Here is a 13,207-nt window from a genome sequence, read left to right on the forward strand (position 1 = left end):
GGACCCTAGGTATTGCCTTTGATTTTTTTTGCTTACACTTCACTTTCAACAACAATTTGGGTGATACTGTCACCAGGGAGCTGTTACAGACAATAAAATGACTTACTTAAAAAGCTCATTTCTGTCTATGGCTCGGTTGGTCTGGGGGTCGACTGCGTAGACAGTCAGGTCACATTTGGTATAATCTTCTAGAGAAAAGGCGTCCCCATGCCTGCGAGCACCAATGGACTCTACCACCACCTTGGCACCGGGAATTTGCTCCTGAACATAGCGATCCAAAATCCTATAAATCAAACAAAGTACAAACGTGACATTCACTCTCAACTTGAAATGACATTTAGTAAATGAAAAATGATGACAGCCTGGTTTTTGCTAATGTTTACTGAATATGAACACTTGAAAAAAACTTCTATTTTTTCAGCATTTAACTCCCAGTGATGCTAGAAACTGAATAAGGTAGAAAGATGTCATCAACCATGTCCTGTTTAAGTCAAGTCTAGACTTTTGGAATTTATGATACCATTTGAGCTCTATGTGTCTCATGGGAATTGCCAACTATATTGTACAAATAATAAACCTACCTATGGTTTATAGGAGGCAGGAGGTCTTAGAACTCTTGTGTTCACATGGTTGGTGTTACAAATTGTACGTTTCACCAGATTCTGTGATACATGGTGCATGGACTGTGATACAAGGTCCAGGACTAGGATACCTATTTCCCTCATGGTATAAAAACTCAGAGCATTACAGCAATGAGAGAAGGGAGAGATGTTTTACCAGGTTAAGAAAAATACTGCATGCAAATTTCAGAAGCTATTTAGGTGAATACAAACAACGAAAACATCTATCATTTGGTCTAGAGTCAACAATATTCAATAGAAAGTAATAATGTTAACCTATAGGTAATTTCTGGAAAATACAATTTTTTCTAATTGCATAATTTGATTTTAATTGGAAGCACAAGTTATCGCCATATAAGTGTCTGTGGCCTCTATCATCACAAATGACAATTTCCTTAATGTCTTTTCCTTATTAAAAACTTTACATTATTAAGCCCCATGGATTAACATCAGAATCTATACTATTAAATATTTATAGACATTCAAATGTAAATGAATTGATTTTAATAACTAGATGCAGCAAATATCTTTACATTTATCTACAGATTCGATGCTCCATTTGGAGTCCATGTTGTGAGGCCCTTTCCAAGGGGGACAGTTGGGGCAATATCATCTAAAGTCCTTTAATACATCAGGAAATAGCTTTTAATTCAGATGCCAAAACTGACCTGCTTTCCGCTCTATTAAAAAAACGTTTCCTTAAGGGTCTGGTGTGTTTGGTTTGCACTTGCCAGAGAAGCAGCCTGGGGAACACGGCAGCCCCACTGAGCACGGGGGTATGGCCCACACCAGGGGACGCGACCCATGGTAGCGAAGCGCTTTTTCTGTTGGCTTTTATTTCCTTTTTAATTGTGTTTGTTTGCTTTTAAATGTGTAGGGAGCAGCATAGTCAAAGTCCCCCTTCTTAAAGTATGATTCATCCTTGTCCTTTTCTCAGCAGCTGACACCCACTGGTCCATCTGCCTGATAGGATCTCTTCTGATGAGATCCTTGCTGAGGAATAAAGAAAAGAAAATGTATTCTCCCCAGAACCTGAGAATGGCTACACGAGGAGACACAGACTGTGGGACAGTATTTAGCCGGTGTTTTAGGATTCTTTTCCTGAGACAGTTATGCTCCCTAACCAAAAAACAACAACAACAACAACAACAACAACAACAACAAAAGGAAAAAGAAAGAAAGGCCTTGAAATCAAACCACCTTACACTCTTGACAGTTGATATAGGCATGAATGGGAAGAACATCCACAGTAAAGAGCTCGGATGTTTGGCTTCAATTTTCAGCTTCTTTATTTACAAACTGAAAAATCTTAGACCAGTAAGAAGCCATCAAAGGCTCAGACTCCTTAACCACAAAAATGCGGAAGTCATCTGCCACATGGGAGGACTGTGTGCATTAAATGAGCAAACGCTTATAGTTAAATCTCTGCACAGTTTTGAGCACATAGTCACTGTTCCATAAAATATGATTATGCTTATTATTAATTTGGCTTAAAAGTTTGCATTAATAAACTTCTCCCCTGCCTCTAATTCATTCAAGACATTTAATGAATTTGTGGAATTGTTAAGAAAGCATATTTCTCACTAGTAATATTAGTTCACAAATCAAAAACCAAGTATGAGTACGTTGTTAAAAATACTGCAGAAGGTGGCTATCTGTCCCAGTACTGCACTTTAATAATTTATAACTGCTGCAGTGCATGTACACATTGATTAAGTATGTTCCAAGGAAATCACTTATATATGCATAAACTATGTTTTCCTACAATGAAGAAACTTGTCTATTGAGCTTGTGTCTTCCTGTATTTGGGGGAATATTGCAGACTCACTGTGACTAAAACTTTAAATGTGGAATGAAATACAACTGTACCAATTGCTTTATCACATCAGGGAATCACATACCAATGAAGTCTAAAAATGCCTTATATCATTTAAAACATGGAACAATGTCTTCTCCCTGAATTCTTTTCTCTTAAAACTTTGGAGATCTTTTGGAATGAAATACCCAGAAGAAAAAGGTGTCCAAACTTGAACTCTTTCCTTACCTTTTCTGATAAATATATGTTAAACTAAATTTAAACTTTTAAATGAGAACACGTTTTGTAAAAATCTGTCTTTCCACTTGCCATCTACATCCATAGACCTAAGCATGTCTGCCATGTCTGTCTCTGTGTCTATTACCTACATACATGAATATATTACATATATACATATATATGCTATTCAAAGGATGGCTCTTTAGCCCTTGATCTTCAAATGCACATGGGTACATTGTTGCTTCCTAAAGCAACTGAGCTTATGATTCTTTTAGTCACTTACTTTGAACTGACTCATATAAATTAATACCACTGTTTAAATTACCTTTATGTTTTGCTTTAAATTATTAATATGCCAAGCCAATTCATACATACAGTTTGGAATCAAATGTCATGAGAATTTACTACATGTAAATTCATTAAGAACACATGTCTCTCTCCAGCCTGTCAGCCTAAATTATTTGCACACTACGAGTATACAGAGACAGACAGACCTTCAGTGTTGCTTATCTGTAACACCTGTATCATGCATATCCCCCTATATCAAGGGAGATGTCTGCAATGACATTTATATAATGTTAATAATGCTTAGGTTCAGGTGGCAGGATTTTGAGTTTGCCATAAAACATTCACGGAAACTTGCCTCCTTATATTATGTTGCTTGAATTTCTTGTAATGGGCATAAGAAAAGAATATGGTCATACTTTTTTTTTTAATATATATATATATTTTTAAAGATTTTATTTATTTTTTAGAGAGCGAGCGAGAGAGAAACAGCATGAGAGGGGAGAGGGTCAGAGGGAGAAGCAGGCTCCCTGCTGAGCTGGGAGCCCGATGTGGGACTCGATCCCGGGACTCCGGGATCATGACCTGAGCCGAAGGCAGACGCTTAACCATCTGAGCCACCCAGGTGCCCCTAATATGGTCATATTTTTAAAAACTCTTTAGCTCCCTACTTCCTCTTTCCCAACTTTTTTTTTTAAAATATATATTTTATTTATTTATTTGAGAGGGAGAGTGAGCGAGAGAGAGAGCACGAGCAGGGGGAGAGGGAGAAGCAGGCTCCCTGAGGACCTTGGGATCATGACCCCAGCTGAAGGCAGACACCTAACTGACTGAGCCACCCAGGCGCCCCTTCCCCAACTTAAGAAAAAAAATTATTTTGGGGGGCGCCTGGGTAGCTCAGTCATTAAGTGTCTGCCTTTGGCTCAGGTCATGATCCCAGGGTCCTGGGGATCGAGCCCTGCATCGGGCTCTCTGCTCAGCGGGAAGCCTGCTTCTCCCTCCCTCACTCCCCCTGCAAGTGTTCCCTCTCTTGCTATGTCTCTCTGTCAAATAAATAATCTTTTAAAAAAATATTTTTAAAAAAAGATTTATCTATTTATTTGGGGCAGGGGGCAGAGGGACACAGAGAGAGACAGAATCTCAGGCAGACTCCCCACTGAGTACAGAGCCTGATGCCAGACTCAGTCTCACAACCTGAGATCAGGACCTGAGATGAAACCAAGAGTCGGACGCTTAACCGACTGAGCCACCCAGGCACCCCAAGGGAAAAAAAAAAATCTTTATATACATTTTCAGAGTTTAAAAAAATATATATAGAAGATTAAGTTGGAGTTGGAGTTGTCTAATAAATTTATAGCAAAACTCAGGTAAGTGGTTAGTGGGAAATTTTCATTCACTCATTCATTTATTTTCATTCCTTCATTCCATAGATATTTATTGAATGCAGACCACGGACCAGGTACTGTTCTAGACACTTGGAATCTATCAGTGAACAAAACCAAGATCTCTGATGTCACAGAACTTGCATTCTAATTAAGCAAGATAGATAAGATAATAAAATAATAAAATGTGGGGCACCTGGGTGGCTCAGTTGGTTAAGCATCTGCCTCTGGCTCAGGTCCTGATCCCAGAGTCCTGGGGATCGAGCCCCCGCGTCGGGCTCCCTGCTTGGTGGGGAGCCTGCTTCTCCCTCTCCCTCTGCCTGCTCCCCTTGCTCGTGCTCTCCCTCTCTAAAAAATAAATAAAATCTTAAAAAAAAATGAAAGTAAATAAAATGGCAGGAATATTTAGGAAACGTGTCACTCAGAAGTCTCTGTGTGAGCAGACTGAAGGAGACAGTGAGTAAATATGGACATCATAGGCAGGAGCCTTCCAAGAGGAGGAAATTGCTAACCATCCCTCACTCCCCTTACCCCACCACCGTGTGAAAAGCAAGGTGTATGAGTGTGGCTGGAGCAGAGAAGGTGGGAGCAGACCACGGAGGGGCTTGTAAGGACTGGAAGGGCATTACCTTCTGTTCTGAGTAAAACCAGGATCCACTGCTGGAGTTTAAACATGGAAGTAATGTTAAGTGACCTCACATTTAAAGCAAGTAACACTGGCCATTATGTTGTGAACAGGCCACAATGGGGGCCAAGAGGAGAATCGGGGAAACAAGTTAGTAAAGACTTTAAGGAGATGAAGGACTTGCTAAATGCCCAGTCTACTCAGTAATTTGGAGGAAGAGAAGATACAACGTAATCCCTGATTATGAGCCATCTATGAACCACATAATCAAGTATTAATATCTGTGTATTATTAATATATAATAAATGTGCAGGAGGCATAAATCTTTTAAAATAGATCAATAAAGGCAATGCTTAACTGGACAAATACTCCCAGTAATTATCTACTTGACCTAGATAAGCTCTGGCCTTTTGTGGTTGTTCATTTGGAAATAGGTCAATTTTTATAGATTATACTTTGTTTAAAGAAAAGCAGAGAGACTAGAGCTCCGAGATCAATCTCTGATGCTTCATTGTTTCACTTGAAGTGTCTACCTAGGCACAGATGGCTCTCCAAAGAGGGTACCATTTTTTCAGAGTTCTGGCTGCTTCTTTTTGTTGCCTTTTGTACTGAACACAGAGCACACACAGACCGCTTCTGTCTTCTTGTGCCATCCGAATTGTTTCCTACTGAAGTCCAGCATTTTGTGTATGGGGAAAAGATTGTCAACGGTGACAATGTTATAACCACGCTGTTACACAGCATGGCATTAAAGCTGGCTGACGTCTCAGGAAAAGTGGGATTTATGCATAGCCACCAGGTACTATTTGATGATACCGTTCGATGATACTAGGTCTATGATGCAGAGAAAAACGCACTCAACTGCAAAAATGAAAAGAGTCTCAGAGAAGTATTTATTGACTGCAATATTCTGTGAAGGACCCCAAAGGGCTGAGGATTTTCCACCACCGTGTGCCTCTTGCACAGGAGCTGGGCCATTTGCTGCTCCCCACTCTCCTCTTGATTACCCAGAATATTCACACAGTGGCTGCTTGCCCCAAGAACAATCCTGCTAAAGTCCTATAGAACATTCTGTCCTCCTTCCCCAAGGTCCTTGGAAGACTTCCATGCCTGGCATTTTCAAATAAAAGCTTACGCTAATCGTGCTCTGATTTTCTCTCACAATTTTCAGTCACCCGCCCTCCCCCTCTCATTGGCTTTACAGAAGAAATGTTTTAGAGATGTACGAATATTAAATTTTAGAGAAAGAAATCTCCGGCTCTGTTTTAGATTAGGATGGGGACGGGGCCTACAGTTTATATAATGTCATAATTGCTGAGTGATTTAATACCTGCTATAAAGTACATACTATTTGGGATCTCTAAAGAAGTAATACTACGTGGACACTGAACCAGGAAATACCTATTAAAGCATGTTGATTAATTATTTTCCTGGAAATACAAGATTAGGGTTCAGACAATACCCCCTTTTACACGTGACAGTGTTGGATTTTACCCAAGCCTTTGCTCCTGGATGTAACAAGAAGTGCCCCAGGCAGCGGTGTTCCAGGAAATGACCTACTGCAAAGAGCCATCCTTCTCTAAGCCATGGGGGATGCCGGCACGGATCCTCCAAATTCCTATTTTTTGCCTCATACATAATTAGCTGAACTGTTTTGTCCCAAATGATCAATCAAACAAACAGACAGATAAAAATTCTTGTTAACCAAACACTGGTTAAGTTTTTCTCCTTCCTTCAGGTTTCTGGATTTTGACCCCCCTTTGCCTGGGACAGCGTACAAACCCACAGGTCCCTCCCAGAATGGCGGATGTTGGGGCAAAACACTCTCTGATCTAGATCCACTGTTCCATCGCCCCACTTGCCCACAACTGGTCCCTTCTACCCTTGCTCACTGCTCCCTATAAAAGAAAGGCTTTCTCTGCCTAACCTTTGAGTGCCATCAACCTCTGGGTCAGACAGTTCTCCCCAGGACAATGGTTCTTCTCCCTAGTATCTTAGTTCCTCTCTCCAGCCTTAGAACAATCCTGAGAAATAGAGTCTCTCTTCTAAATCCAGATTTGTTTGTCTTTGACACACAGAGCAGGCACACACCTGAGGGAGACTGTTTTTCACACTCCTATGAAGTCTTATTAAATGAGTGTATATTACCACTCACCAAAGTGGGTGATGTGCAAAGAATGTTTAGCAAACTATGTGAGACCAATGATTATCCATCACCCCTTTCCCTGATCCCCTGTGCTTGCTGTCCAACAGCCACGAGGCCCCACATTTCCAACTGCATTCGTTGCTCTTCTCTCACTGAAGACGTGTGAATTCTCATCAGCACTGCTTAATTATTGTAATTTAATAATTTATAATAATAATAACATAATTAATAATTAATAATTATAATTTGAAATTGTTCAAACAAACTACAAAGTAGCAAGCTTTGAGGTTTGTTTCAGCCACTAAAAACGACAAAAATATGAGCGAGGCCTGATCAAGCCCCCACCGCCGACCGTGGTAAGGAACGATCATCCCGGTCACCTCCTACTCGTGGCCAATGGAAGCCATGGCACCGTGGGTCAGTTATTGCCATCAGGGGTAGACATATGTCCAAACCGCACGAACTGTCTTTCATCTTTATAAGATATGCAAAAAGAAGGCATTGATAAAAAAGGCACTAACAGGGGCACCTGGTGGCTCAGTCGGTTAGGCCTCTGCCTTTGGCTCAGGTCATGATGCCAGGGTCCTGGGATCGAGTCCTGCATTGGGCTCGCTGCTCAGTGGAAAGCCTGCTTCTCCCTCTCCCACTCCCCCTGCTTGTGTTCCCTCTCTCGCTGTGTCTCTGTCAAATAAATAAATAAAATCTTTAAAAAAAAAAAAAAAAGGCACTAACACCCCCATGACCCATGTGAACTCTATTGGGTTTTGGCTGCAAAGCATTTATATCTCTCCCTAAAAACACCCTGATTTCAATGGAGGAATTAGCCCAGTGCCCAACCCGTACGAGTGACTTGAATCCATGGTCCCGTCCTGCCTCATCCCGTGCCAAAAACGGCTGCAGGCAACTCAAGACCAGGCCCTCTGCTCTCTGGAGTTTGGACACAAGAGTTGTAAAACGGTTGGAACTCACTCACTGAGGTGCTACATGTTCATCAGACTGAAATCTCACTTGTACCTGTTCACCCCTGTAGGTTCTTGTTTCCCTGGGCTCTGCACCCGCCCCTGTTCGTTTCTACTCCCCAGCCCGTGTTCCTTCCTCCTACTGTCACGGTCGGTTCTCAAGAGCCTCCAGCAAAGCTCCCTCCACTGAAGTTAGCCTCAGCCCATTTCCAGCACATTGGACCTCGTAAGACGCATATTTCCTTTGAAGGTCCCGCCATACCAAAGCACAAGTCATTTTTCTAATTCTCTCACAGAAGCAACATCTGTCTCATTTTCCTAATCAGGGTCTAACGGGTCCTGCTAGACTCTTTGTAATTCCGCTGGCCGTATATTTTGCTTTCTGCTTGAAGTTGCGTGGCTGTTCATTATAGAGTTTGAGAAGAATTTGTATTCTGGAAAAATCTAGTCATTTACATTTGCCCTGAATCTAAATTCTTGGGAGCAATCTATCAATTTCAAATACAAATAGTGTAAACAAACATATAACAGAAGAGTACTTGATTATAACAAACTTTCTCAAAACAAAGGATGGTCTTTGATCTTCCAAGAAGCAAATATAGTGCAAATGAATTAGTATAATAATTACGATCATTAACCAAAATTTAAACTTTTATTTAGGCTTACTGTTCTACTTTAAAAGATCTGTAATGTATGCATAATATTTAGTAATATGTTACTATGTCATCTCTAGACAAAGTTCCAAAAACTCCAAAGTTCTAAATATAATTAACACATTTTATATGCATATAAATATACATAGGTGTACATATATGCATGTATTTACATAATATATGTGTTATACGTGTGTATTTGTATGTAAATGTTGTCTTATACACATATAAGTTTATATGAAAATACATGTGTATAAAACATTTTTTGTGTTACCACGTTAATTTTAATTAGTTTATAATTTAAACTAGAAATAGCTTATCTAAGTAGCTTTTTACAATAAATGTTGGATAAATAAATTTTGCAATAAATGTTGAAAGGCATATTTAACTGAACTTTTTTTTATGTGCAAATAGCTTTTTTCTTTAAATCATAAACTGAAGTCACCAGTGAAGAACTGGGTCCCTTAATTTATTCTCAAGCCACGTTTTTTTGGTAGATGCCCCTACATTTTAATTTACAACATCACTTTATCCAGTTACCTATATGTACCTCTTCAGTGAGTCTCAACTACACATTGCATTATAAAAAATTAAGTGTGGAGCCTCACAGAAATCGTTTTATCGCTAACGCAGGTATTTATTTATGGCTGATTTTACCTTTTAGTTTTTCACACTAAAATTATTACAGTGGCTATCTTTTCAATCACCATTTGTGAGAAGGAGCCAACCTAAAATTACTATTTGATGGAAGTTTCTGTGTGCGGGAGAAGCCCACTCCCTAGAAAAGGATGGGTTGGATATTTAATTCAGTTTTCCTCTTAAGAAGCCCTGCAAAAAGGAAGTGGTTAGGAACCCAACCTGCTGCTGGCCCTTGGATAGAAACTCAAATTTAAACCTCTACCACTTGCTATCGTGTGTGTCTTGGTGGAAATTACTACTTCTCAACTCAAAGCTTTAGGGAACTCAATCTGTACAATGGGGAAAGTAATCAGACCTACCTCAAAGGGCTCTGCAAGAAGTTAATTCGATAGCACCCATTAAGTGCACAAGACCCAACAAATAAAAAGAGCACCGCAAAGATGTGTTACTTGTTGTGGTGGTTACAGCAACTCCTCGCATTTCCTGATTGCAAACCCCACTTAGCCTTTTGTCGCAGTAAATGGACTGCATTTAACCAGCAACAGAGGGACTCCACCCCAGGTACTAGTCATAGTGTTTCAAAAGCCTGGCTAAAGAACCCACTGCAGATGGCCACAGGGACCCAAGGTGTGAGTTCCTGATATCCTGCACTGATAGACCATCAGAGATGCCACCCAGACGACATCCCATGTAAGGTTCTGAGAAACACGGGACACTATGTACTTCACACTTTGTACATGCTATGATATCCCGTAGGATACAGGCATTCTCCTCCAAACTGGCATTTCACTCAGAAATGGTTCTTTTTCTCCCAATTTTGTAACTGATTCTGTTCTTTTTGGTTTTTCATTGGTTTGCTTCTTTCACTTTGGCCCCAACCCAGCGAAAACCAAGTTCCAGACTCCTCTAGCGACTAGGCAGGGCTCGGTCGCATTGTCTCTGAGATAGTCTCACTCCCGACTCATTTAATGTCTTTCTATTCTGTTTGCTTAATTTTTATGACTCATGTTAAATACATATTACCTTGTTTTATTGTATGAATCATTGTAAAATGCCTAAAATTCTCTTTGAGTAGGTGGAACATTAAAAAATAATTACGTTTAGCATCTAATACAATTTAGTTAGAAATGAAAGTGTCTAAAATAGCATTTGTGTTGCTGCTGATACAAATTGAATTTTCTTATATAAACTTGTGGTTGAATTTATTTCTCATGTTAAAAAAAAACGCAGCATAGACAGAGGTAGATTGTGCATGAGTTGGAGAAAGTTACAAGAAGAACCATATGTGTAATTAAGAGAGGAGAGGAACTGGCTCTTGCTGATTGGGTGTCTGAACTGAGTGGATGAACAAGGGAACAGTCTAGAACCTTATAAAAAATAATAAGCTGTTTGGGGTGCCTGGGGGCTCAGTCGGTTAAGTGATCTCAGCTCAGGTCTTGATCTCAGGGTCGTGAGTTCAAGCCTCACGTTGGGCTCCACATGGGGTATAGAGCCTACTTAAAAAAATAATAAGCTGTTCTATTTGGCAAAATTTCTGCACCATAAAATGTAAGAGAATATGATAGAAAGAAGAATTTTGATTTTATGTATTTTAAAAACCTTTATAAAGTAACTGTGACTCATGCTTTAATGGAGCCACCCATAACCATCTTTCACCCTACATCAGCTTTCTAGTTCTGATCTCTTTGGTGCAAGCAAAAGCTCTGAGAAATAAACTGAACGGAAGGGTATGATATTTGGGAACAGTACAACAGAGATTATGACACTACTTTTTTAGGTTTCTCTCTCCAATATCCCCAATTGTGTTTCCAAAGATTTTTTTGATGAAAAGATAAGTACAATAGGAAGCTGGAAAATGCCTTTTTTTACTGCTTTTGTGAATGGATTTTATCTTTGGATTATGAATAACCACTTTCCTCAAATCACAGAATAGAATATAGCTGTATAAATTAACTTCTTTCATTAACTTTTATTAACATTAATAATTGTGTTAATAACTGATAACACGTTAGTGAGGTTGATAAGTAATAAGTTAATAAGTGATAGATATATATATCACCAATCATAAGTTAAAATAAGAATATTAGAGCCAATATAGTGGAACCTTCATTATAATTGTCTCTTTTTTTTTTTTTAAAGATTTTATTTATTTGTTTGAGAGAGAGAGAATGAGAGAGAGAACACATGAGAGGGGGGAGGGTCAGAGGGAGAAGCAGACTCCCTGCCGAGCAGGGAGCCCAATACGGGACTCAATCCTGGGACTCCAGGATCATGACCTGAGCCGAAGGCAGTCGCTTAACCAACTGAGCCACCCAGGCGCCCATAATTGTCTCTTATGAATTAAACTGATTTCCCCCCTCAGTCAAAATCTACTCTTCATTCTTGCTTTTCTTAAACAGAGTACTTCCTCCAATGTGGTTTTGTTTTTTTAATTCTTACACTTTGCTCACAGAGCAAACAAAAGCAATGAAAGGATGGCTCTATGTGCTGTAAAACTCAAAAAATAGCATTTTTAATTGATCTTCCATTAAAATAGACTTTCAGTGAAGGAAGAGTCTACGTATCTCTTCTTGAAAACAATAGCTATAGTTCAAATATTTCAAACATTATTTTAAAATAAAAGCAAAATTAAAACATCCATACTGGAATTATAGGAAGTATTTTGTTTGTTTTGGCTTGGTTTAACTGTTTCCAAAGGTGTGAGTACAACAAAAAAAAGCAAAAAAAGATAAAAGGAGAAAAAAATACTGACTCTGCCAAAATATACCATGTAAATGTTACAGCTAAGCCCAATTTTTTTTTTTTTATAAATGCATATTGCTGGGAAAAATGGGAGAGTGGCACAATTATATATTTAAATTTTTCTCTATTACATGTACCAGATGGCAAGTACAACTAGAAAGTCAATTTATTATCCCTCAGTACTTTTAATTTCTCCCAACAGAAACTAGAATCGTTTTCACTATAAAGATTCTGAAATTTGTTAATTAATGAATGATGCATATTCTGACCCTTAAAATACAAAATAAACCTATTGAAAGCAGGGCATCAGCCCACATAATTCTTTACTGAATTACTATACAATGGAATCTCCAGAAAAGGTCAACTCGAGTTGGTAAGTCCTTGTTTTTGGTTAATTCTGCATGTAGGGAAGTATATACTTGACCCTCGAACACAATGGGTTTGAGCTGCGTGGATCCACTGATCCATGGGATTTTTACAGGACAGCACCTTCAATGTATTTTTTCTCCTCTATGATTTTCTTACTAACATCGTCTCTCCTCTAACTTACGTCATGGTAAGGATATATTATATAATCCACAGAACATACAAAGTGTATGTTAATCAGCTGTGTTACTGGTAAAGTTTCCAGTCAACAGCAGGATTAGTAGTTGAGTTTTTGGTTGAGTCAAAGGTTATATGTGGACTTTCAACTGTAGGGCGCCCCTGAGCCAACTGTATATGAATTTGGGAAATCCATGGGACATGAAATAAAAAAGTAAGAATTTACCCTAATATATCTGAAAGCTATTATCAGAAACAAGACAAAAAGTACTGTAACTTTGATCCATTCTGACAGAAATTTAATCCTTAGTATAAATAATTTATTCATGTTGTGCTCCGATAGTGTATACCTTCAAATACCAACTAAGAACTCATACAAAATGGGACACTGTAACCCTCACAACAGGACACCCGAAGGGGAGAGCTCCCCTCTTTGTAACTGTGGTTCCATGTTGTTAGTTCAGTACTGACACACTGGGATAATTAAACATTTTGCTATCGGACACGAAATACAAATTGGACTTCAAATCCCTATACTTTTCCACATTTCAAGGAATTAAGCATTAAAGATACTACCA

The 13,207-nt window shown here is 39.1% G+C and overlaps 1 protein-coding gene across 8 annotated transcripts in view; it reads right to left on the reverse strand.

Annotated features, from left to right (window-relative positions):
* Nucleotides 1-13,207, reverse strand: part of PCDH15 (protocadherin related 15) — a 789,625-nt gene that overhangs the window by 36,268 nt on the left and 740,150 nt on the right. For all 8 annotated transcript variants that reach the window (XM_035008612.1, XM_035008611.1, XM_035008610.1 and 5 more), the window contains one exon: nt 107-283. In XM_035008612.1, the coding sequence (XP_034864503.1) occupies nt 107-283 (177 nt within the window). The remainder of the gene's footprint in view (nt 1-106; nt 284-13,207) is intronic.

The sequence above is a fragment of the Mirounga leonina genome, unplaced genomic scaffold (genome assembly GCF_011800145.1).
Source record: "Mirounga leonina isolate KUSES-001 unplaced genomic scaffold, KU_Mleo_1.0 Mir_152, whole genome shotgun sequence".
Lineage (NCBI taxonomy): Eukaryota > Metazoa > Chordata > Mammalia > Carnivora > Phocidae > Mirounga > Mirounga leonina.